The following is a 21,776-nucleotide window of genomic DNA, read 5'->3' as shown; positions in this document are numbered from 1 at the left end:
CCTTATGAAAAGGACCTGCATGCACAAGACTGCTACCCATAGTCCAGAGTACAGCTTAAGACACAGACCAAACACCTACACTTCAGTCTTAGTTTTACTCACAACATCTTGACTTTGAATCAGGTGTAAAATACCCGTTCTTTTTTCTTTATTCGAAGACAATTCCTGCTTTGTAAATCTGCTCTTTAAGGTTTTGTCATGTCTTTTTCCATCTCTTTTCAACCAAAAGAACACTCTAGTGGCTGGTGAGCAGTAGGGAAGAACTCATGACCTACGTGGCCGTTCTCTGTATCAGGATATTTCATGTGCCGGGATTCGTGACAGTGGCCTGAAACAGCAGGCTGCCAGTCAGCAGTTACTCATTCATACTTTACTTCTGTTGCAAAGAGCGTTTCTTCTCTCGCATTCCCTCCTGGTCTTTTCACATCTAAATGTGTTTCACATTTCGGGAAGGTTGTCTTGGCCAGTGCCCATTATTAGCACTTGTTTCTGAGGCTTGGGGTTTTGACTGTATAATGGGATAATCAGTGACAATAAAGACTGTTGTTTCATTTTGCTTTTGGCCTCTATAAAGTTTACTTTTAAATTTAACAGTGCATGACAAGGCTACCTTTTGGTGTGGGGCTGTCAGTTTTGTTTTTAAGTGTCCTTTGGAAAACAGCCTTAAATTGCCCCCCTGGTGGATGAATAATGTATTTTGAATTGAACTGAATTCTCTTCCTATATTTTGCATACATTGCAAGAGGCAGACTGGATGTATGCTCACCTTATACCCTAGCGTTTGAGAGTGGAGGCTTACTGGCATTTAAAAAGCTAGACTGAATTTTGTCGCTCAGTGACAACCCACCTACGGCAAAAAGGACATTGTAATGAGAACCAAGAGATTAGCAACGTGGCACTCTGGACTCATCCCCTTTGATTAATAATGTAAAGACCTTGATCATGCACACTTTTCATTGCCTGATATCTCCTGTTACTAATTCTGGATGGACTGATTCCCAAAGCTCACACAATGAGCATCGCCATGACAATACACTCAGCACATATCCACATACACTCATACACTCTGTATACACTCAGCACATGTCCTGTGGTTTTGACACAGTGCAGCACGAAGTGTCATCCTATCCTACAACAAACTGTATTTTGCATATGGAGAAAGCTGCACTTCATCACAGAACCAGGACACTTGAAGAACGTCAGGTGAGAAGTTGCATCAGAGATAGATCTGTATGACATCCTACCTGGCACCTACTGTACCAGCGAACAGGCACGCAATAACACCAGGTTGAGCTCTGGAGCCTTGAGTGATGTGGCTGAGGCTGTGGCTGCGATGTTCCTCACATATACTCATCTGCTAAAAATAGGTGCATCTTCTGGCAATGTTGAAAGAAACCCACTGAGCATCACTATTAATACAAATCTGCTCCCTTCACTGGAAACGCTGGGGCACACTGTGGCAGGAGCAGTACAAACCCGCCTTGCTGCTCTTTTCCAAAACTTGCTGTTACACAAGTGTATTATTGTTAATACAGTACAAATTATTGCATTTTACCGGTCAATTATTCACTTTCACGGAACACCATGGTACTGTGGTACTTTTAGGTCAGAAGGTCTCCTGTTGAGCTGTGACTTTCTTACAGCACCACCCAGAAGTCTCTAGTCACAGTAATTCACTCTCCTGAAGCCTGCAATAAGGATAGATGAGTGAAAATTACTTCAGTGGTTTTATATATCATCTTTTTCAAAATCAGTGTTTCATAAGGTTAGAAAACATGCCTCTCTCTATGAATGAATTCTGCACATGAGGTTTTGCTGCATACTGTGTCCTGCACTGGCTTGGAAACTTTTGAGTCTGGGACAATACAAAGGTTTGAAAGACTTTGTTTCTGCATTCTACCCAACCATGCAGGAATGGGACTGGGGTTGTGGGAGTCTGAACTGATCAGGCTGAAGCAACTGAACCTTTTCTAGGCTTGAACACAAAAGATCACGTGAGGACCTGATAGAAATATTCAAAATCCTCAAAGCCGCTGACAACCAGCGGACTTCTTCACAATGAACACCATTCCTGGCCACCAACTTATAACATATCAATTAGCTACAACCTACTAAACAGGACAGACTGGCTCCACCAGTACAGGTGGTACCCTATCATCCAGGCTTGACCAGACTGAGCCATCAGCCATCAGATCCTGTGATCAGGATTGCACACGTTGGGCTGCACAGCTGGGCAAGCAACCCACAGCTGGATGGGCCAGCCTCTGTGTTTTTTGCAGCCCCTCTGGGCTGTGGTTCACCGGACAGCTTCATGCTTGCAGGGCCACCAGTGACAGTCCTCTCTCTGTGAACCCTGTGAGAGGTGCAGCGCAGGTTTCAGCCTGACCAAAGGCGCATGGCACAGCAAGGCGAGCCAGCTTCCTTAATCCCTCCCATGGAGGTATGAGGGCAGTACAAGGTAGTCAGACTGATGGGCAATGAGCTCTTTCAAAATGCGATTTTCTGAAAAGAAAAATAAATAGCAATTCATTGCTTTTTAAAAGGAGACAATCTAAGCAAAAATAAAATAATGAGGGCAAATGTGGCACAGATAACACGACTGCGAGTCTATGCACAAGACAAGATGAGAAAGGCAGCAGCCTGTAGTCAATCCGCTACTAAATGCATCTTCCATTCCGCTAATACCACCGCATCAAAAAGAATACATCTCAAGGCCATGACTCACGACATTCATCCTGACTCTTCGTCGTAGGTGGGCCACAAGCGCACAAGAGTGTAATAAAAAAAAGATGTGCTGCAGATAATTCCTGCTCTACACACTTCACAGATTTCCACACCTCACCCGCGCTCTGAAACACCTCCAGCTCCCTTTCCATTCGCCAGCCTTCACAACCGGCTTGACTGTCACGGAACACATGGTGCAAGGAATTCATTTTCCTCCAGATGGCAGCTGACTGCAGCTCGTGTTGGACAGCACTATTCACGTTCACGGGGAGCTGTTGTGCAGTCTTGACATGATGTACAACAGATCCTCCCTGTTTTTGAAGCCGTGGGGATGAAATGTAACAACTAGTACAAAAGGGTAGATTGGGTTAAAAAAAAGAAGTAAGAAATTGTCCACAGATCCTTGCTGTGCTGGAAGGGTGGAGATTTATGGGCGAAAGCACACCAGGTGTAGGCAGATGTCCTGGAGGCACAAAAACAACTAGGAATAGGAGGCTCACTCCTGCATCCTGTACTTTCATATCCGCGTGTGTTTGTCAAAGCCCAGTAGGAGGTGAAGGATCGTATAAAAATCTGAGCAAAGCACCAGCATTTAACAGCAAAGGCCAAGAACTTTGTTCAGCCACTGAGCTGGTGTAATTTTGTTAAACAGCGGAACCCCAGAGAGACAGCAAGCCCAGGTTCTAACAAGCAGGTGCTCCTTGTGCGGCCAGCCCTTCCCTGCCACAGAGACGGGGAGGCGCGGGTCACGCAGGTGGTGCTTGCTGGAAGGCGGCCTGTGAACAAGGGCTTCTCAGCCGCAGCTCGGTGACGCCGGACGCAGGGGTGGGGGCCGCGCAGATCGCCGTCTCGCCGCCCGCGGCGCGCTCTAATTAAACCGCTGCGAGGGCAGCCCCACCGCGCCCGGCGCCCGCGCCTCCATTACGCGCCCAGAGCCTGACACGTGCCAGAGACATGTGAGGAGCGGTGAGACTCGAGCCCCCCGTCACGGACGCAGAACAGATTGCTGGGCCCCGGCGAAGCGGAGAGGACGGCCATCTGTCCGGCGCACGCTTCGGCGCGGGAGCTGCAGGAACGCGTCCTCGCAAAACCCGCCTAGTGCCCCCGCCTGCCCGAAGGAAAGAAAAGCAGGGCGCTTGCAGCGATGCAGCTCTTGAAAATTCCCCGGCTTGCTGGCGCAGTGCACGTCTTGGCAGCTCTGCAGCCTGGGGAGGGAGCAGCAGATACAGCCCGTCTTCACAAGACACGGCCTTCGCACCCCATGAGGACTCACAGATGCTCCTAATAATCCACCAGGTAGGAGACTTGTTACACACCGGTTTGACTCATTTTCATGGACAGTTTTATTGGGGAACGCAGAAAAGGCCGGGTGTGATCATGTGTCTGGAACACCACGATGTAGCGGGGGTCGAGCCGCCCCACAAGGCAGGAAACACGTTCTGTCGCCCAGCTTTGCCGTAAAGAGAAAATGAGGCCAGACCGCGCGCAGATTTTGCTCCTGGATTTGAAAGTTTGCTCCCCAGTGAAACAGAAACAGCATTAATGATTCAAAATCAGAAATAAACAAGCCAGAAAGCAATTACGTGTGACCTAGCATAACGGAAGAACCGCAATTGCAGCCAAAGCTCACGGTTGGCAAGAAAGTCCATAAAATCTTACTAAAGATGGGAATAAAGCCGCTGGAAGTTCCAGTCGGCTTCTGCTTACAGGACAAGTGCATTTTAATCCACTGCAGTAAGCTAAACTCCAATCTGACACCTGGTTCCACCAGACAAAAGCAAAGCCACTTCACTTTGGAAGAGCAATAATGCAATGATTTGGCTGCTCTGGCATCATAAAAACAACCAAATACCTTCCTGGGGATAAAGAAATGTCCCGCACTGACGAGCTAAACAAGTGAAGGCCTTTTAGTCTTGAACAGAGAGTGAGGGGACCTGATCCTAGCACTCTCAATCTGCAAAGGCCCTGACAAAGCCAACCCAGCGGACTTCTTCAGAACGAAGAGTCCGACAGCCACCGGGGCACACAGCTGGAAACTCGATGACAGCAGAAGGCCCTTATTCGCCCACAGGGCTGTGGAACAAGCTGCAGTGTCCAGCCCGAACCCCCCGGATTCTTTCAAGAAACAGTTGGATGAGACCCTTGAATCCACACAGGCTTGCTGTTCCCCAGGGTCCCCCCGCTGTAGCTCTGGGCTGCCCCCTCGTCCCCCCTGTGCCGATCCCACTTACGTGGTAGAGCGAGGCGTCCGGGTTGAGGGTGGAGAGGGACTCCTGCCTCATCACCTCCATCTGCAGGGCGGGCAGGAGGGTGTAGTGGCTGGGGCTGCCCCCCTTGTCGCCCTTCTTCTTGGACCTCTTGCCCGTGTCCCGCTTGCTGCTGCGCTGGGTCATGTACTCCTCGGGCGGCGCCTTGTCCTCGCTCACGTATCGAAGCAGGGAGTTCTCTGTGCGGGGCAGGACACGCGCTTGTCAGGGCTTAGACACGCTAAACTCTCACGTGCTACTGTCGCTGAGCCAGAGCTGGGCCCAGACACACACACACACACACACACACACACACACAGGGAAGGTCTCCACAGATCGGCTCCGGGACAACATGTGATTTGCTGTCCGATAATGATCGAAACTGCTCCAGGATAACATTTTTGTTTGGTAACAAAAAAAGGATTCATTTTTAATTTCCCATGTAAACAGATCTGGAAGTTGGAAGAATGACCCCCTCTGTTTATAATAAGACTGGAAGGCAAAGGATCTACAGGGCGAGAAAGGGAAGTCGGTGCCTTTCTGATTTGCATATTATTGACGCTTGCTCTAATGTTATGTGCAAACTGTCCACAAGAAACTCGGTCTCCCACTGTCTGAAGCTTGCCCGATTCGGCATTCATGCTGCAAGAGGTCTTTAGAAGGGACGCTGGTTTTGAAAGAAAATGCTCTTTTTGTCGTGAGTAAGATCGAAATACTGAATACTGCGGACTGGACACATCGTGCCGTTCCATATTTCACGCCCTTCTGTTATTCATTTGCAAAACAAAGAGCAATAAAATCTGAGTAAACAAACAAAACCCAATATCCAGGCAGCAAATTAAGAATTATGCTGGCAAAGAACAGGAGACTCGGAGTTCTAAATGTAAATAACCAGAATAAACACTGTGTCCCTCAGAGGAATCATTTCTTACAGACGAAAGCCCTCCCCTGGAACCCTAAGTTTCTGTGCTCACTCTGTCGGCCCCCCTGCACCAGCAGCCCCACCCCCTGCCTCCTCCAGACTTCACAGCAGCCAATAGAATGCTGATCACCCACGGCCCCCTAGCATCTCTGCTGTTAATGTTACTATAGCAACAGAAGGGCTTCAGACCAGCTATCTTCTCTACCATTAAAATAATAAAATGATTATTGTTTCTTCTTCTTATACATGGAGAGGAGAGGGAGGGGAGACCAGGGGTGAACCAGCAAACTGCAGTAACCAGGAATGACCTGTGGGCAGCGTAGTGAAACCCAATTTATTAGAAGATAACAAGGTCAGACTGACTGCCCTGATGCACATTCTGAGCATTATTTAAATGCGCAAGACAGCGACCCTCTTTTCCTCCACCCAGTGGCTTTCGTTTTGGTTTTCAAATGTGCAGACGTCAGCCCTTCTCCCCCACACGTATGCTTTCGTTTCCCACAAACCTTCAGCTACTTTGGGTTTGGGATACGTGTTTATGACATGCAACGCGTACAACAGTTGGAATGCAATTAGATAAATTAAGAAGACGTTTCCACTTTTCAAAGCATGCCTGTTATCTCATAACCATCAGAATCCTGCCCTGCCACCCCTGCCTCTTTCACTGCTTTGGTGACGACAGGGGTTTCCGTCGGTTACCAGCCAATCTCACGCTGCTCTTGAAATTCACATCACATTTTTTTTTTATTAAGATTACTCATCGATCTGAATAGTAATGCCTCAGTGGCACCCAAGAGACAACGGAAGCTATATTGCTCCACTATTCATAACTTTCTGCCTGTGAGGGTGGTGAGTCAATTCAAAAGAATAATAATTATAAATAGGCTACGTTTGAAAAGAAATGATAAATAAATGCAATGGCCTAAGACTGAATTTATGCAGGTATGAATCACACCATGACTATATACCTGCTTCATCGTTCATGGAATATACTTCAATGTGACCCTAGCCCTGCCTGACTACAGCACAACGACACCGCTCACGGGGCTGTGCTCTCCTGTCAGGCTGAATCGAATCTTCACTGAAGAAAACAGCCAGGTGCCAGGCCTGCTAGACCCTGCCGATCAGCCCCAGACCAAGCTGCTGTCGCACAGTAATGCCGTTAATCTGTGGTCACAGACCAGCACCTCTTCAAACAGGTGGCCAGAAGCGCCGAGTGGAAAACCGAGCTCTCTCCCACCCTCCCGGGCCAAGTCCCATCTAGCCAGGCCATGCCACAAGTAGGTGAGACTGGTCTGGAGGGTGTGAGATAATGGCACATTTCTCTTTCAGCCCTCACTCCATTCCAAAGACCAAAGACTTGCTGTGTGCCGAGGGGCCCTGAGATACCATCACACATCAGTTCTTTAATGTCACTCCTTCAGGGAATAAAAATAGAACATGTCAGAAAGCCTGATGCAGGAGAGAAGAAAAAAACAACTCCGATATTAAACAATACGCCTGAGAATGTCCGTCTTGCTCATTTCTTTTCGGGCCTGCATTCTAATTGCTCTGTCATTTCAGAAAGAAAATCACCTCACATCTGTAACGTAGAATCAAGATTAATATGCTGTCAGGACACTTTGTGTTCTACTCGGTTTACTGGGGTTCAGCATCTCAAAGATCTGGAGCGTAATGCAAGGAGACAATGGAGTTTAGCCGATCTAAGGAAAAAAGTGAATGAATTCATAAAGGAATATGTGCGATCTAAGAAAATTTATTCTTGGTTCCCCCAAACAAGATGATATAAAAAAAAACACTTGTGTTCATGTACAGCGTAGTTGCCACTAACAATCTGCCAGTGATGGGGACATGCTGTCACAGAAAACCAGACACCGATTTCAAACAGGCAGCCGTGTTTGAGGTACGTCAGAAAACAAAGGAGACACTCGGAATGATTTCTCGTTTGGAAAAAAAAATCACGCAGATTGAGGTTATACTCTCCAAAGAACGTGCTATAGCTGAGAAGTTATTATTTTATAAGCAGGTGCCTATGAATGACAGCCGGAGTTTCTCAGGCTGAAGGCAGGGGAAGCCCAGTGGACTGAAGAGGCCCTGTCCTTGGTAGCAGGCTATCCTTCCATGAGCACATCTGGACAGCTGTGCAGAGAGCCAGAGACCAGCCGAATCGGAGAGACCAGCCTGCTCACTGGGCCAAGGCACTGAAATAAAAGGCCTCATCCCAACAACTGTGCGGAGCGAGAGACTGTCTGAGCAAGCCAGGCCGAAGAAGAAGGGACTGCGCGGATTAAAACAAGAAAAAAGAATTCCTGGGTCTAACGAACATGACCAACGCAAAGGAATGGGCTGAGACTGTGGGATGCTTTCTGCCTCCACGGCTCATATTTCATAGCCAGCATTAGTAATGTAGTGCACGCGGGGGTATTTCGATTCTACACTGGTATGACAGGTCGTCTTTAACCTTGCAACATGGAGTACAAGACCTACGCACACCAACCCCCTTGCTTTCACCTTTTATAAACCTACAGAGAGCCAAGAATCTTCTCCCTTTTAATCTATGGGAATCTTTTTCCTGGTCAACCCGTAAACCTTAACCGGCCTACCTTTAAAGTCTAGCCGATCAGACTTTAAGACCTGTGTACTGAACCTTTTAGTAGAGCACAATGACTGAACACAGCCGCAGCCAAATTCCCTCTCTCCCCCTCATGTGAACGCCTGCGCGTCTTCTCTCTCTGACGGGTCTCGAAGCCGCGCGCCCCCAGATTACACCATCCCAGGCGGATGAGACATACACCCACTCTGCTACAACTGGCTACAGAGCTCTGACACTGTTGGCGAGAGACCGTGACAAGGCTCTGAGCTCAGAGACTCAATCTCGGGAGCACCAGAGCTGGGCCAACCTTCCTTTTCATCAGGCATATGCATTTGCTCAGATGCAGCAAAGTTGTTTTGCTTTTTTTTTGAAGGAGTAGAATATCTAGTGCTTCTATATCTGGTTTGTGTGTTCCGGCCACTTGTCTGTTGAGTCCCTTTCTTCGGTAATCACCCTGTGACATGACATGGGGAAACTAATCATCCGAAAGCAAAATAAAACCTTGTACAAAAGTCATGTACAAAGTGAATAACTAAGAGGTTTTGACACCCTTCCATCTCTGAATAGAAACATCCATGATGAAAGACAGTGAGTGTGTTATTTTCATGATAGTATTTTGGTTTGGATTTTATTGCATGATTTTGCTTTGGTATGTTATCCTACAGTACTTTATTGATTGTGTGCAGCTCTACATCACCCTGGTTAAGGGTGTTTAGGAGCTAATAATAATAATAATAATCTTCCTGCATCACCTCCGTCTTATCACAGAACTGCATCTCAACTCTCGTTTCCTTCCGTACCTCAGGTCGGTGTTGCGTGGGGAAGATTGGGCTTCTGCCACACTGTGGAGGCTGCAGCCCTTCGTATGAGAAACGCCCCAGCTCAGACACTCACCTCGCCTTCCTTCCCTCTTCATCTTTGAGGGGTCTTCATAATCACCGACCCAGTTATACTCCACCGGCATAGAGATCGGCCTCAGCCGGCCTGAAAATGAGAAAACAGGCCTCAATACCACATCTCCCTGGTGCATCGTGGGATCTCTCGCTCTGCCCCATAACAGATAACACTGGAGCTGCCAAGATCCATGCCCGCTTTAAAAAGGATGCCAGTCTCAGAGAAACGTACATTGCTTTTTTTACTGCAAGACACAGCAAGAGACTGTCAGATAGTGTATTCTTTATTGCACACCATGTACATTTTTACACTTTTATATGACAACTATTAAACTATTTTTGCTGCTATGGCAGCATTAGTTTTCATAAATACGTGCTGGGATTTTAACAATGAGGAACAATGTTGCCGTTTTGTGGAGCATTCCCGTTGCGAAAGCCCTGCAAGTGGTTTTCAGGAGCTGCAATTAGAACGTGAGCTTCATCACAACTGAGCCCGCAGTGTTAAGCACTGATTAAGGGCTGTCCAAGTCTCAGGAACGCAAACACTCAGTGAGATCTGGTGCAAATAGGAACACTTGTTCCCATACACAATGTGGACACCAGAGGGCGCTGACATTACTGGTGTCCACTAGACAAAGCCTTAATGGTTAACACATTGAGATGATATAGCGCCATCTGGTGTACACAGCCCCCCTTGGGGATGGGGGGATTGATCCCATGTGTACAGTAAGTGCACCGAAATTCACTCTCAAGCAGTTGTTTGAAGAGGCTGTCTAACTTCATAAGCGCTCAGCAGTGGGCATTCACTTTAACTCTAAAGTCTTGCTGACACATAAAAACAAGCAGGGATGTATTTTTTCCCAAACAGCAGAGCACCTAACTCTAGTGCTGGAGCAGTCCTCCACTCAGCAAGCAATCCCCCTGTGTCAACATCTCCCCCTGGACAGGCAGGACAGAATCCCTCACTCCCAGTCTTCCCGCATCAGTGTTAAGGTTAGAAAAGCCTTAATGCTTTTCAGGTCAAACAGAACTGCAATTACTCTTAAATTTAGGACTTATCAACCTGAGCAAGGCAATTAAGCAGACAAAAAATCTAAAAACCTTATCAGCAGAATTGCTATGCATGATGGGAATTTGTGAGGTCTGACTGCAGAATATTAAATGTATCTTGTAGCGAGGCAATTAAGTCACGGTTTTCTCCTATCCATCCTCAAATTCCCATTGCGCCCATTATCTTGGCCAGAAAAAGCGTTTGCAAGTGACAACCAGGTGTGAAAAATCGGGATCACAATCCCGATGCAGCACCTGGAGAGGTGTGAGGTGTTTTGAATCTCACCACTTAAATTGAAATAAATGTGAAAGTTTTCCAGGTGACAGATGACTGTGCAAATACAAATAATGAGCAAATGTCAAGGACATTCATTAAAGAGCAACAGTCACTCCGAGATGGGATAAGAAAGACTCGACCCATGCTCAAGACTCCGAGCAAGGATTACAGAGCTAATGAATGACTGTACGGTGATGCTTACACAGCACGTGACTATCAGATCATCTCAAGGTGGTCAGAGGGGCAGTGTGAGACACACGGACCCAATGACCTAGGTGCTACACCCCCAAAGACGCCGAATCGGGGTGGCAGAAGAAAATGTAACCATGGCGAGTTCTCCTTCTTACTGTACCACTGACAACACAAACACTGCAGCCGCTGCTAGAGCAACGACACCGGGCCGATGAAGCAGAACCACGAAGGCAAGCTTCACACAGAAACACCGTAGGGCCACGGCGCTCAGATGCCCCATCCGCAGAGATGTAGCAGGGTTGTGAAGAGTGCCATCAGCTCTCCCCCCCCCCCCCGCCACTGCCCACGGCACTTGAGGAAGAAACAAGCCGGCGTTCCTTGGCCCTTCTGATTTCACTCCTTTCCCAGAGCGGGGCTGGGGAAGGCCGGGCTCCGTCTGCGGAGGAACTGGTTTTCAGCTCATATGGGAGAAAAACCCAATCACAGCAGACTGTTACAGTGAGACCTCTGCTACTGTTTTACAGCTCTCTTCCCGGAAAAAAAAAAAAAAAACAGAACAAAACAAGCAGTCAGCACTATTCAGACCCGTGGAGGAGCAAATAAAGGTTAATTCCGCACTGCACACACTGCAGAGCAGAAAGAAGAAACACAGCATTTCATCCGTTAAGCCTTCTACGACCAAGATGGGGTACAAAAAAGAGGAGGCCACTGGTCTCATCACACCCATTTAGTAGTATCTAATGGTCCTCCAGCAGCCATTTCTTGAAGGAAACCAAAGCTGAAGCTGCTCCACCACCCACAAACATGAGCGAGTTCCTCCTGTACTCGTCTTCCATGTACTCCTATTGGCTCTTCCGATGTGAGGTATGAACAGCTGGAATGCTGCGCTTCTTGTTGGTACGTTTCAGCGCGGATTCAGCCTTTACTTATGCAGTTCCCCTGGCTAACTATTTAGAACTGCGCGGAAGCCCTTCAAGCTTAATAAAGTCACTAACGTCATTCTTGCACGCTGTATGCATAAAGAGACATGATCTAAACTGCAGGCCTCGCAGGTCAATACCGAGTTCAAGCCTCAGCTATTGTACGCAGGGATCGCTGCACAGGTGCCGCGTCCAGGTCTGTTCAGCACAGTAGCCACAGAGGACAGCAAAGAGTGAGTACACTGAGCTCTTCTCTCAGAAAAAAAGCACAGATTAAAATCTGCATGTAATAACAATAAGAACACAGTATATCTATATAGCCCTCTTCATCACAAAGCATCCTGAAGCACTTTCACAGACGGGGGGGGGGGTGCTCCTTTCCACTGCGGAAAGCAATTTTAAAGCAATTAAGATCTAATGAGACAGTTAATCTCAGAACCCAAGTCTATTTTCAGACACGATGTGCTCATTCTCACACCCATTGCTGCACACTTCATTTCCAGGCATTTCAACACCACTTCCTCACCGTCGGTCTGATATACGCGGTGGGGTGGGGGGTGGGGGGGGGACAGCGGCGGGGTTGGGGGGGGGTGATGATCTAACATTCCTAGGGGCTGGGGCAAGCGTGACCCCGCAGTGTTAAGCCCTGGATTAAGAGAAACGCACACCGTGAAAATTCAAGCGCCCACACGCTTGTTCTGGGGTTCGGTCGCAGGCCCTGCTGCAGTTGTACCGTGATGGCGGCACTCTTGCAACTCCGGCATTAGGATTTCAGACCACGGAGGCTCCAGTGAACCAGCCCTCCGGAGGCTGGAACTCCTCTGCTGGCCTCCTCCGGCCCGGCTTCTTCTCGGGGACACCCAGGTCCCAGCACAGCCCTCTCTCCCACCCTGCACTCCTCACACCGAAACTAGGCCTGAGGAGAACCTTCCTCATGCGCTGATTATGTCGTATCTTAAAAAAAAGGGGTGCGCCTCTGGCTAGAAAGTTGCCGGTTCAAATCCCAAAGCCGGCAGAGGAATCCTACTCCGTTGGGCCCCTGAGCAAGGCCCTTAACCCCCACTGCTCCAGGGGCGCCGTATAAATGGCTGACCCTGCGCTCTGACCCCCAGCTTCTCTCTCTGTCTGTGTGTCTGTGTCACATGGAGAGCAAGCTGGGGTATGCGAAAAGATGAATTCCTAATGCAAGAAATTGTATATGGCCAATCAAGTGATCTTATCTCATACTGTAGCTAGCCTTCTCATTTGCATTCGCACACGTGTTTCTCCCATTCACCCTCCGTTCCCCTGGTGCCCATCAGCTCTGTCAGAAAAGGCCTTTGCCAGTGATCTTCGCTAAGTGAGCGAGGTGTGCTGTGGGGCACACAGCTGCTGCAGCGAAGCCCACAGAGGTGAAGGTGAGGAAACTAAGCATCTGTTTTTCTCAGAGAAGGCCAGGCAAGAGACACCCAGAGATCACGAAGCCCTTTTCAGGAAACCGGCCAGTAGGGACTGGTGTATTGAATGTTTAACGTCTTTACTGGCATGTCAGCTTATAGCCCAGACCGGACATACTGTATATAAAGCTCGCTCAGCAGAAAAAGAAAAGAAAACCCAGAACCCCAGAGAAATGCTTTTGTGGATTCAATTTCCTCAGTCTCCGGCAATGCTCCCTCGAAGCTGTGTGCGTGTAGCATAGGAAATTGAACTGCGGACTAAAAAAAAATAAATTCCAAAACAAAAATATGATAATAATAAAATAAACACGGTCGTCAATTGAAAAATGCTAAATTGACCACGAGACTGGCTGCGAGAGGCCCAACTTGGCTGTGTGCATTATTATTGCTACTCGATAATCGATATCTATGCTCTATGACTGGGCTCGTTGAATCGCTGGCCCGGTCTTTTGGATCTCTGTGTTTCTATGAGAATGACTATATTAACAAAAATAATTGTAGGTTGACAATTTTGCATACACTCAATTTAGCGCGCACAAGTTTGTGTCACTGGGGGAAAAAATTTGCACAACTTGAAATTTCTGCGCACACAGGCCATTAAAAATTAGGGGGAACATTGGTGCCCGGTTACCCCTTCAGCTGTGTTGATATTCAGTTCCCTCAACAGAAACAGCGGACTCGGTGTGACATCTCTGAAATACGGAGAGTCAGACGTCCGCTACCCCACTGCAGGCCTGAGCTTCACACTCACACTTCTGCTTTCCTGGTCTCCTCAAAGCGCTGCAGAAAATGAGGGATTGTACCATTGTCACGTAAAGGCCACCTGTTTTCCTCCTTCACTGCGCTTCACAAGAGGAATACGAAAGGCTAGTACATACTGTAGTTACAAAGAAGCATGTGGAGAGTCTGAACAGAATTCCGATTAGAATTCCCATTTCCTACTAATAAAGAGACCCCTTTCATCTGATTTAAACAGCAGCGCTGCCACAGCCGTCTTCAGTTTTGTTTAGTCTTGTCCGGCTGTTGTCCAGATATTTGTTTCTTTTATCTCCTGGCTTGCGGTCTACAGCTCTCTGTCTGCTGGCTCCCCCGAATGGCTGGCAGGTTGTGCTTCCCTCAGATACCGATCTCCGTCTCGTCAGGGACCTCAAGTCACACTATTACAATTTACAAAAATTCTGCTGTGGCTCTGATTAACGGACTTCAGAGGATGACAGATAAGGCTGCGATTCCGGAGCAGTTAAAGGCTTAATCATTAAAAATGCAGTTTAATTAGGTGTAGACTACCGGCCTCGGGCAGAGGGATAGCTAATTATTCTCACTGTAAAGCCAGAAGAAGCTCAATTTGTTGAGCTTTTGTCAAGTCACCTCCTATTCACAATGATTTTGTGTTTGTTTTTATTTCGTGAGGTATCTCCTCATCTTTAGTCTACCAGTATGCCCAGAACAGAGACTGCACAGCTGTTTCTCCTCTTTCAAGGCAAAGTATCTGCAGGTTGGCCGCCCAACGGAACTGTAGCTCTGTGTTCCTGACAGATTTGAAAAAAAAAACTTAGAGCATTATTAATTTATTCAGGAGGCTTTGGCCAAAAGCCAACTCCATTTCTACATTTTATGCAGCTGGCTATTTAACTGAAGGTGCCTGAGTCAAGTACCTTGCTCAACGGTATAACAGCAGTACCCCACCTGGGACTCGAACCCAGAACCTTCCAGTTACAAGCACAGAGCCCTGCCCACTCCTCCCCACCACTGTCTATAACCCTGCATACTGTATAAACCTATGTTCACTGGACAAGAGACACGCTGAAACGTCTGTCTTCTTGTGCTCTAGTTACGCATAAGAAGAGAAATGTCTATGCACTGAGCTTTTCTCTCTGCTCATGTGGGACTGTGAAACTGTAAAGGGAGGGAGAGAGTCTTGGGACAGCTCGGATGACTGTCCTTCATTACAAGGTGGGCATCTAGCGGCTGCAAGCTGTTGACTTTTTATGAGCCATTCAGCTCAATAAGTTGTGGTATCTCACGAGAAGGGCATCGAATTCTTCCTTCACTAGTGTTTTCATTAGTCTGCCAAATTCCTAATTCACTGCTGCTACTGGTGGGCAGCTGCGGCTCGAGTCAGCCTTCAGGTGGTCAGATCGAAAACTGTGTTTCTCTGCCACGGGACCAGGCAAATAAATGAATCTGAAGACCACGTGGTTCATTATTGTGCCTCGCCTTTTGCCGATATGAACGGAGCTGGGCGACAGAGAAGGGAAACGTCAAGCCGTCTGTGCAGGAGGAGGAAGACACGGCCAGGGCAGCCTTACCATACGTGGGCGTGGCGTCGCGGCGGCTGGGCCCCCTGCCCTTGTCGTACTCGTAGCAGTAGAGCACCGCGTCCTCCTCCAGCACGGTGAAGCGCTTCCTGTACTCCTGATCCAGGAAGGAGTTGGGCGACTCCGAGCCCTTGGCCACCGGGATCCCAGCATGGTGCCGGGTGATGTCGTCGCTGGGCAGGTTTCCCTTCTCATCGCTGAAGCATCAAGCACAGCAACCAAACATTAGCCCTGCGAGCAGACCTGGCCAAGCCGTGCAGTGTAACCCGGCGTAACTACAGAGTCACGAATGAGCTCTGAATGTACTGTGTGCAGTGTGAGCTCAGGAATGTACTGTATACAGCATGTACTGCATTGTCTGTGCCTTCTCTTCTAAAAGAGAGAGGCACAGACAGTACGGTACACACTGTACACAGTACAAAGACAGGCATGAGTGTCTAGACATTCCAGTTTCAGAGGCTCTGTACCGGGGTGTGTAGGGCTCGGAGGGTGGCGGAGGGATGAAGAGATCCTGGAGGGCGGAGCTGTCCCGCTTGGAAGGCGTGCTGATTGTGCTGGAGGGCGTGGCCACGCTGCTGGTGGGACTCTTGGGGATGATGGGCTGGCAGGAGAGACAGAGACAGCGAGTGGGTGAGCGGCACGGTAATTAGTCATACACTAATGTTAGCTCATTCAGACGCCATCATCATGGCCATTAAGGCTCTTGCATCTGTGTAATGGCCTTCACAGGCAGCTGCCAGCTACCTGCTACAGAGAGGAGCTGCATGCTGAAGGGAAGACATAAAGAGAGTTAATTTCCTCAGTGTCCTCAGTTCAGCATTCTGTAGTCAATGATCTTAATCAATCGCTTACACAGCGAACGACGCCGGCCTGCACTTTAATTACAATTGCGCTGATTTGTCTCGCCTGGAGGTGCCGACGGGTGGCGCAGGAACAGGCACTGTTGAGCTGTTTCTCTGTGCCAGAAGCCCCAGCGCCCTCAGCACACAGCCCCTTGCCTTGAATAACACTCTTTCCCCTTGCTGTGGCGTCCACCTGTCGAGCCGTTGTGCCACATGAGTCACGCTCGCGGGCGGGGGGGGGGGACCGACTCCACAGTGGGTCTACCTCGCTGCCCTACCATGCAGCAGCCCGAGCATGATGCTCCTGCAGAACTCGTCTGTCCTGCTGCTGGTGAAAGTAACACCTCCTTCAGGTACTGCACGACGCCAAGCTAAAAAGGACCCGCAACGGACTGCAACGGGCAAGGCAACGCTTTAACCAGTGTGAAATTTGTTAATCAGCAGTAAACCTTTATGGAGATTAATATTTCCCATTCAAACCCACGGCTTTGACGCGGTCCCTCACATCTGACTCTGTTGACACTCAGAATTGATTCTTAGGACACGTCAATACAATAATGGCTTTGGATAAACTACTGGACAGATCAGTCACTCAAACGGCACAAATCACACACATCTTTGACATTTAATTAAACCCTTTATTTGGATAATATTTCACTCTTCAGCATCAGGGCGGTGATGCGGGTTATGCCTGGCTTCACAGCACAGTACGCGTTGCCGACCATCAGGATGAAGGATAATATTAGTTACAATTAGCATTTATTACGGCACCCTCGGGGCCTTCCAAATTCAATTTCTTTCCTTTCCTTGTGCTTTTACCACGTTACGTGATTTTGCAAACAAAACAGAATTAACAGCCAGATGCCCTGAGAACTTCCATGTCAACAGCAGTGTGCAAATTTAAACAAGAGAAACCTCCCAAAACGCAGCAAGAAATAGAAACCTAACTGGACAGAGACATTATAACAGCTGGGTGTTTAGGCTGTCTTCTTCAAAGCTTCTTTTTCCAAGAGTACCATTATGCTCCCTCTTGTTTTAATGAAGCTGTACCAATTTTAAAGGTGACAAATCTAGCAAGACACAATGTGTGTGGATAAGAGGGGTTTCTTTTAATGTAACAAAGCCCTGGATAATTAGTTGGATTTTAGGAGTTTAGCTATTAAAAACTCTGAGAAATTGGAGCATATTTTCAGCTTGTCTGACAGCTCATCTCTATATTTTCATGTGCACAGTGTTCCACAATTTCAGCATTTATTTTTTTATTATGTGATGTCCCTTTAAACTGGACTTTAGTTTAATCATGATAGAAAATGTTCTATATTTGGAGGGGCAATGAACAAGTTTTGCTGCAATGTTGGGATCTATTCAAGACACAATGAGCGCTAATTGGATTTCAAAGGGAGATATGTCACTGTAAAATAAACAGCACAATCATAGAACAATATGCCTACCGTACCACTGAGAAGAGCTACAGGAACTGTCTCCTACAGAGTGAGTCCATTTCCAAAACTACAGCCTATGAATTAGAAGCCATAGGAGAGTCCTGGCCAAGCTGGTATTAAACTTATTGAAGCCTTCACACTGTGTCTCACAGCTAAAGTCCCTCACCTACAGAAAACTGTTATTAGCACAATTATTAAGTTTAACAAAAGAACTAAGAACCTTAGTTGACCAAGAAGACTAAGGACTCAAACTGGTCTGTAAGACTGCAGCACTCTGTATTTCTACAGATGTCACTTACTGTCCACCAGTTATCCAAGCTGCAGGGACTCATCATCTAAATTGCTCTGCATATTGGAAAGCCGGATTTACTGTTGAATTATGAGTTGGAGGGTCCTCCAGTCAGAGAACCTGGATCAGCATGACTCTACATCACTGCTAATCAAATTGTTAAAATGTCAAAATGAGTGCATAACAATATCCAGTCCTGAAATCTGGAATCCAGGTTTTATTTGTCTCCTTAAGTTATAAACAGCTGTTCACCTGGCAGAAGTGTTAAACAGATCTAGTTTAGGTTTAATTGGACCAGCTGGCCCCTTCTCTACAGCCTTAAACTGTTGACAATTTAAAAACTCGCTAAGCTGAGAACCCCAGTCCTACATTGTATCTAAGTCACATCACAATACTGAACATATTTATCCCTGAACAGAGAAGACTGCAATGGGACCTGATCCAACTCTCCAAGACCCTGACAAAGTCAACCCTGAAGACCTCTCCAGAATAAACCGTGAAACACCAACTAGGAGAGACCCATGCAAACTCCAAACAGGAAATGATTCTTTTTGTAAATGTTGTGGGAGCCTGGGACAAGCTACCCAGCCAGGTTGTTGAACCTGATACCCTGGCTTCTTTCAAGAAATTGATGAATAAGATCAATTAACAAATAACTACCAAATAGGCTACGGTACATGGGGCAATTGTTTGTACACACTCTTACGTTCTTTAGCCTGTGATGAAATGTTTCTGTGTTCTAGATTGTTTTTCACAGTCATTACAACAACAATAATAGGCAAAGAACTCTGAAGAAATACGCAAGAAGGGGTTTATTGGGCAGACTTCTTTCTCTGCACAGTGCCCTGAAAGCAGGTTTAAGAGGATGAGCGCAGAGTCTCCTGGGAAAGTCCATGTGCGCACTGAACTGAGTGAGTGCATGTGTGAAGCAGACACGGGTTCGACATCTACAATTGGAGATTGCCCACCACAATGAAATCTCTCTGCCAGGAGACACCGATGAGTGTGGGCAGGGGGTTGAAAGGGGGCAATACAGGGGTCTTCTTCACTAGTGCATTAAAAAGCCCTAGCCCTCTGCACCCCTATCTCTGTTCCCTGTCTTTGAACCATGGCTGTAATTGAACAAGCAAGGCAGGAGGGGAATTTATAGACTGAGGTCTGTCCCTTGGAAAAGGTTTCATTTAAGGAAGGGATGAGGCCAAGGCAAGATCGGTGGTTAAGTCAGTGCACACTCACTTCTGACTGCCACCACAAATCAATTAGAGGAAGATGGTCCTTTTCCGGCAGATTAATTGCCTGGCTCCCCAGTCAAGTATGCCTTGATGAACTAATGTGTCAGTGTGCTGGAGGCAGGCAAAAATCAACAGGATCGGTCTCCTTAGAGACATTTCCTGATTAATCTGACGTCTCCTTCAATGATTTACTGTAAAGGCTATGAGGTCCACCCGAATATTGATTTTTTGAAAATATGACTAGACTTGCACACTCTCCCTACTTAGGCTGCTGTTATAATAATATCAGTATACAATAGCATTGTTTTCTAAAGATGGTCCTTCATTGACTACCCGAGCTTCCCAGCATAGTTCTACTATAGTCCACCAAACAACTCTAACTGAAAACAGTGCAGTGAAACTGGTCTCCTCAGTCGACTCTGAGCAAACCAAGACATTAGCTTGATCAACAGGTTGAAATCAGAACCTAAAATATTTAGAAGGGAAAGGGGGTAACCCGGGACCTTACTTTGTCTGCTGTATGTTTGGAAAACAAGACCACATGAATAATACTAATAAATCCCAAAGCACCAGACATAGTGGAGGGGAACCGCTTCGTGCGTCATGAAAGGAATGCTTCTGCACCAGCAGCCCCACTGCATGGCTGATCAGGGGTGGAGATGTGAGTTTCACCAGTGGAATTAAGGAGCAATGTTAGGAAAGTAAGACTGTACAAGTCCAGTGTAACAAGTCTGTGTAACAGGGCTCAGCACACTGAGCGAGTAACAGGAGTGATGTCACCCCCCTCTGGAATCCAGACACTGTAGAACTCTGCTACAGCAGAAGGCCTGGAGTTATCCACTGTCCAGGGAGGGGCGCTGTGCATGGTCAGAGCCCGCGAGTAACCAGGATCGAACCCCAGCAGGGGCAGGGAGAGCTGCACTTGTCACTTCTCACACTGTAGGTACTGTCCTCAACAAAAAAGAGCAAGAGAACACTTAATAACACCAAGAGGACTGCTGTCCAGACAGAACGCTGTTCTACCACCGATCTCAGGAGCCCGCACAAGCAGGAATGCATGGACCATAATTCATAAAGGCCATCACTTGGAAGTCTGATTAATATCCTGCCTTGCTACTCATTTTATCTTTGCAGAAATCAGACAGCATGCAGAGAGGGAACGACTCTTATCTTGGCGTTATTTGATTTGCAGTAGACCTACATGAGAACCACATTTTCCACGCTCAAACCTCAGCTAAACCTGTCCACCCCAAGAGCCATTCGCAAGGCCACACAATAACAGTAACCATTCGTGGAAGAGAAGGACTGGATGTTTTATAATGCTGAAAACAGCTGCTACAGGCAGGCCTCTCTGGATGAGGTAGGCCTGGGAAAATTAACAAACGAACGCGTTGAGCAGCCCAAACCACGAGCGACCGCTGCTGTGACAGCCAGGCTTGATGACACATGTGCAGGGACAGTATCAAAACGAGTCAGGCACCTCGGAGGGCAGCTGTGCGGCCAGCCAGGGGTCCTCTGACATGTCTGTGGGAGTGTGGCTGGAGCGAGCTGAGCGGAGGAGGCACAGAAACGGGAGCCGACAGCTGGAGGCGGGCACGAGGAGAGCTGTGGGCTGCTTGAATCTGCAGCCGTCTACGAGCCTCGTCCTTGTGCACATTACACACGCTGCTTATTCCTGTTCCCGGGGAGGGAACGAGTGAATGAGGGGCTGGGTGCAATGGTAATGAGTGGCTAATTAGTCTGAGAAAAATACTTGATTTACAGGGGAATTTGGAATTTACAGCAAGCAAACGTTCTGAGCTGGAACACAGGGCGCTTAATAAAAAAAAACACCCAGGTAAGAGCAGCTGAGAACTGTCCTAGCCTGGCAGGCTGCAAAGTAGGGGAAATAAAGGAGTCCTTTCACAAACAGCTCAGCTGGGGGAAGCTGGATTTAATTGGTTTAATTAGTCATGGCGCGGGATTGAGATACTGTACATGCCGAGCTGCGACAATCCTGTGGTTAGGATGAGTGTGAATTGAGAGTGGTAGGTAAGAGTTGCAGAGTTTATTTTTTGTTGTTGTTTCCATTGGGGATTCATTGTGCCACCTCCTTCTCCTTGTTCTACAGCTGAAAGAAGGGCAGGTTCGTCCCAGTCAGAGCAGTGAAATCAACTCTGAGAAACAGGGACTTTTCCGCAACTGCAGAGTAAACTCCAGATATTTTATCCTCCCTGCTCACCTACAATGTGAAGACAACCAACAATTGTTTGGTTAGTACCTTGTTGCACTCCGTCACTACAGAGCACTCAGCCTTCTGTATTCAGTGTTCTCGCAGTTCACATTCACATCAACAAAGCAAAACATTTTATAGCTCAGAGAACTCAGAAAACACCCCAAAAGTCGGATGATCTGACCAAC

At 47.6% G+C, this 21,776-nt stretch overlaps 1 protein-coding gene across 1 annotated transcript in view; it reads right to left on the bottom strand.

Annotated features, from left to right (window-relative positions):
• Positions 1–21,776, bottom strand: part of cnksr2a (connector enhancer of kinase suppressor of Ras 2a) — a 110,729-nt gene that overhangs the window by 26,832 nt on the left and 62,121 nt on the right. The window contains exons 10-13 of the mRNA XM_088921456.1: positions 16,039–16,172; positions 15,563–15,768; positions 9,380–9,469; positions 4,956–5,170 (exon numbers count right to left, since the gene is read on the bottom strand). Of these exons, the coding sequence (XP_088777582.1) occupies positions 4,956–5,170; positions 9,380–9,469; positions 15,563–15,768; positions 16,039–16,172 (645 nt within the window). The remainder of the gene's footprint in view (positions 1–4,955; positions 5,171–9,379; positions 9,470–15,562; positions 15,769–16,038; positions 16,173–21,776) is intronic.

The sequence above is a fragment of the Atractosteus spatula genome, chromosome 7 (genome assembly GCF_055471065.1).
Source record: "Atractosteus spatula isolate fAtrSpa1 chromosome 7, fAtrSpa1.hap1, whole genome shotgun sequence".
NCBI classification, from domain to species: domain Eukaryota; kingdom Metazoa; phylum Chordata; class Actinopteri; order Semionotiformes; family Lepisosteidae; genus Atractosteus; species Atractosteus spatula.
Note: the sequence above shows the minus strand (reverse complement) of the source record. Positions and strands in the feature narration are given on the sequence as shown.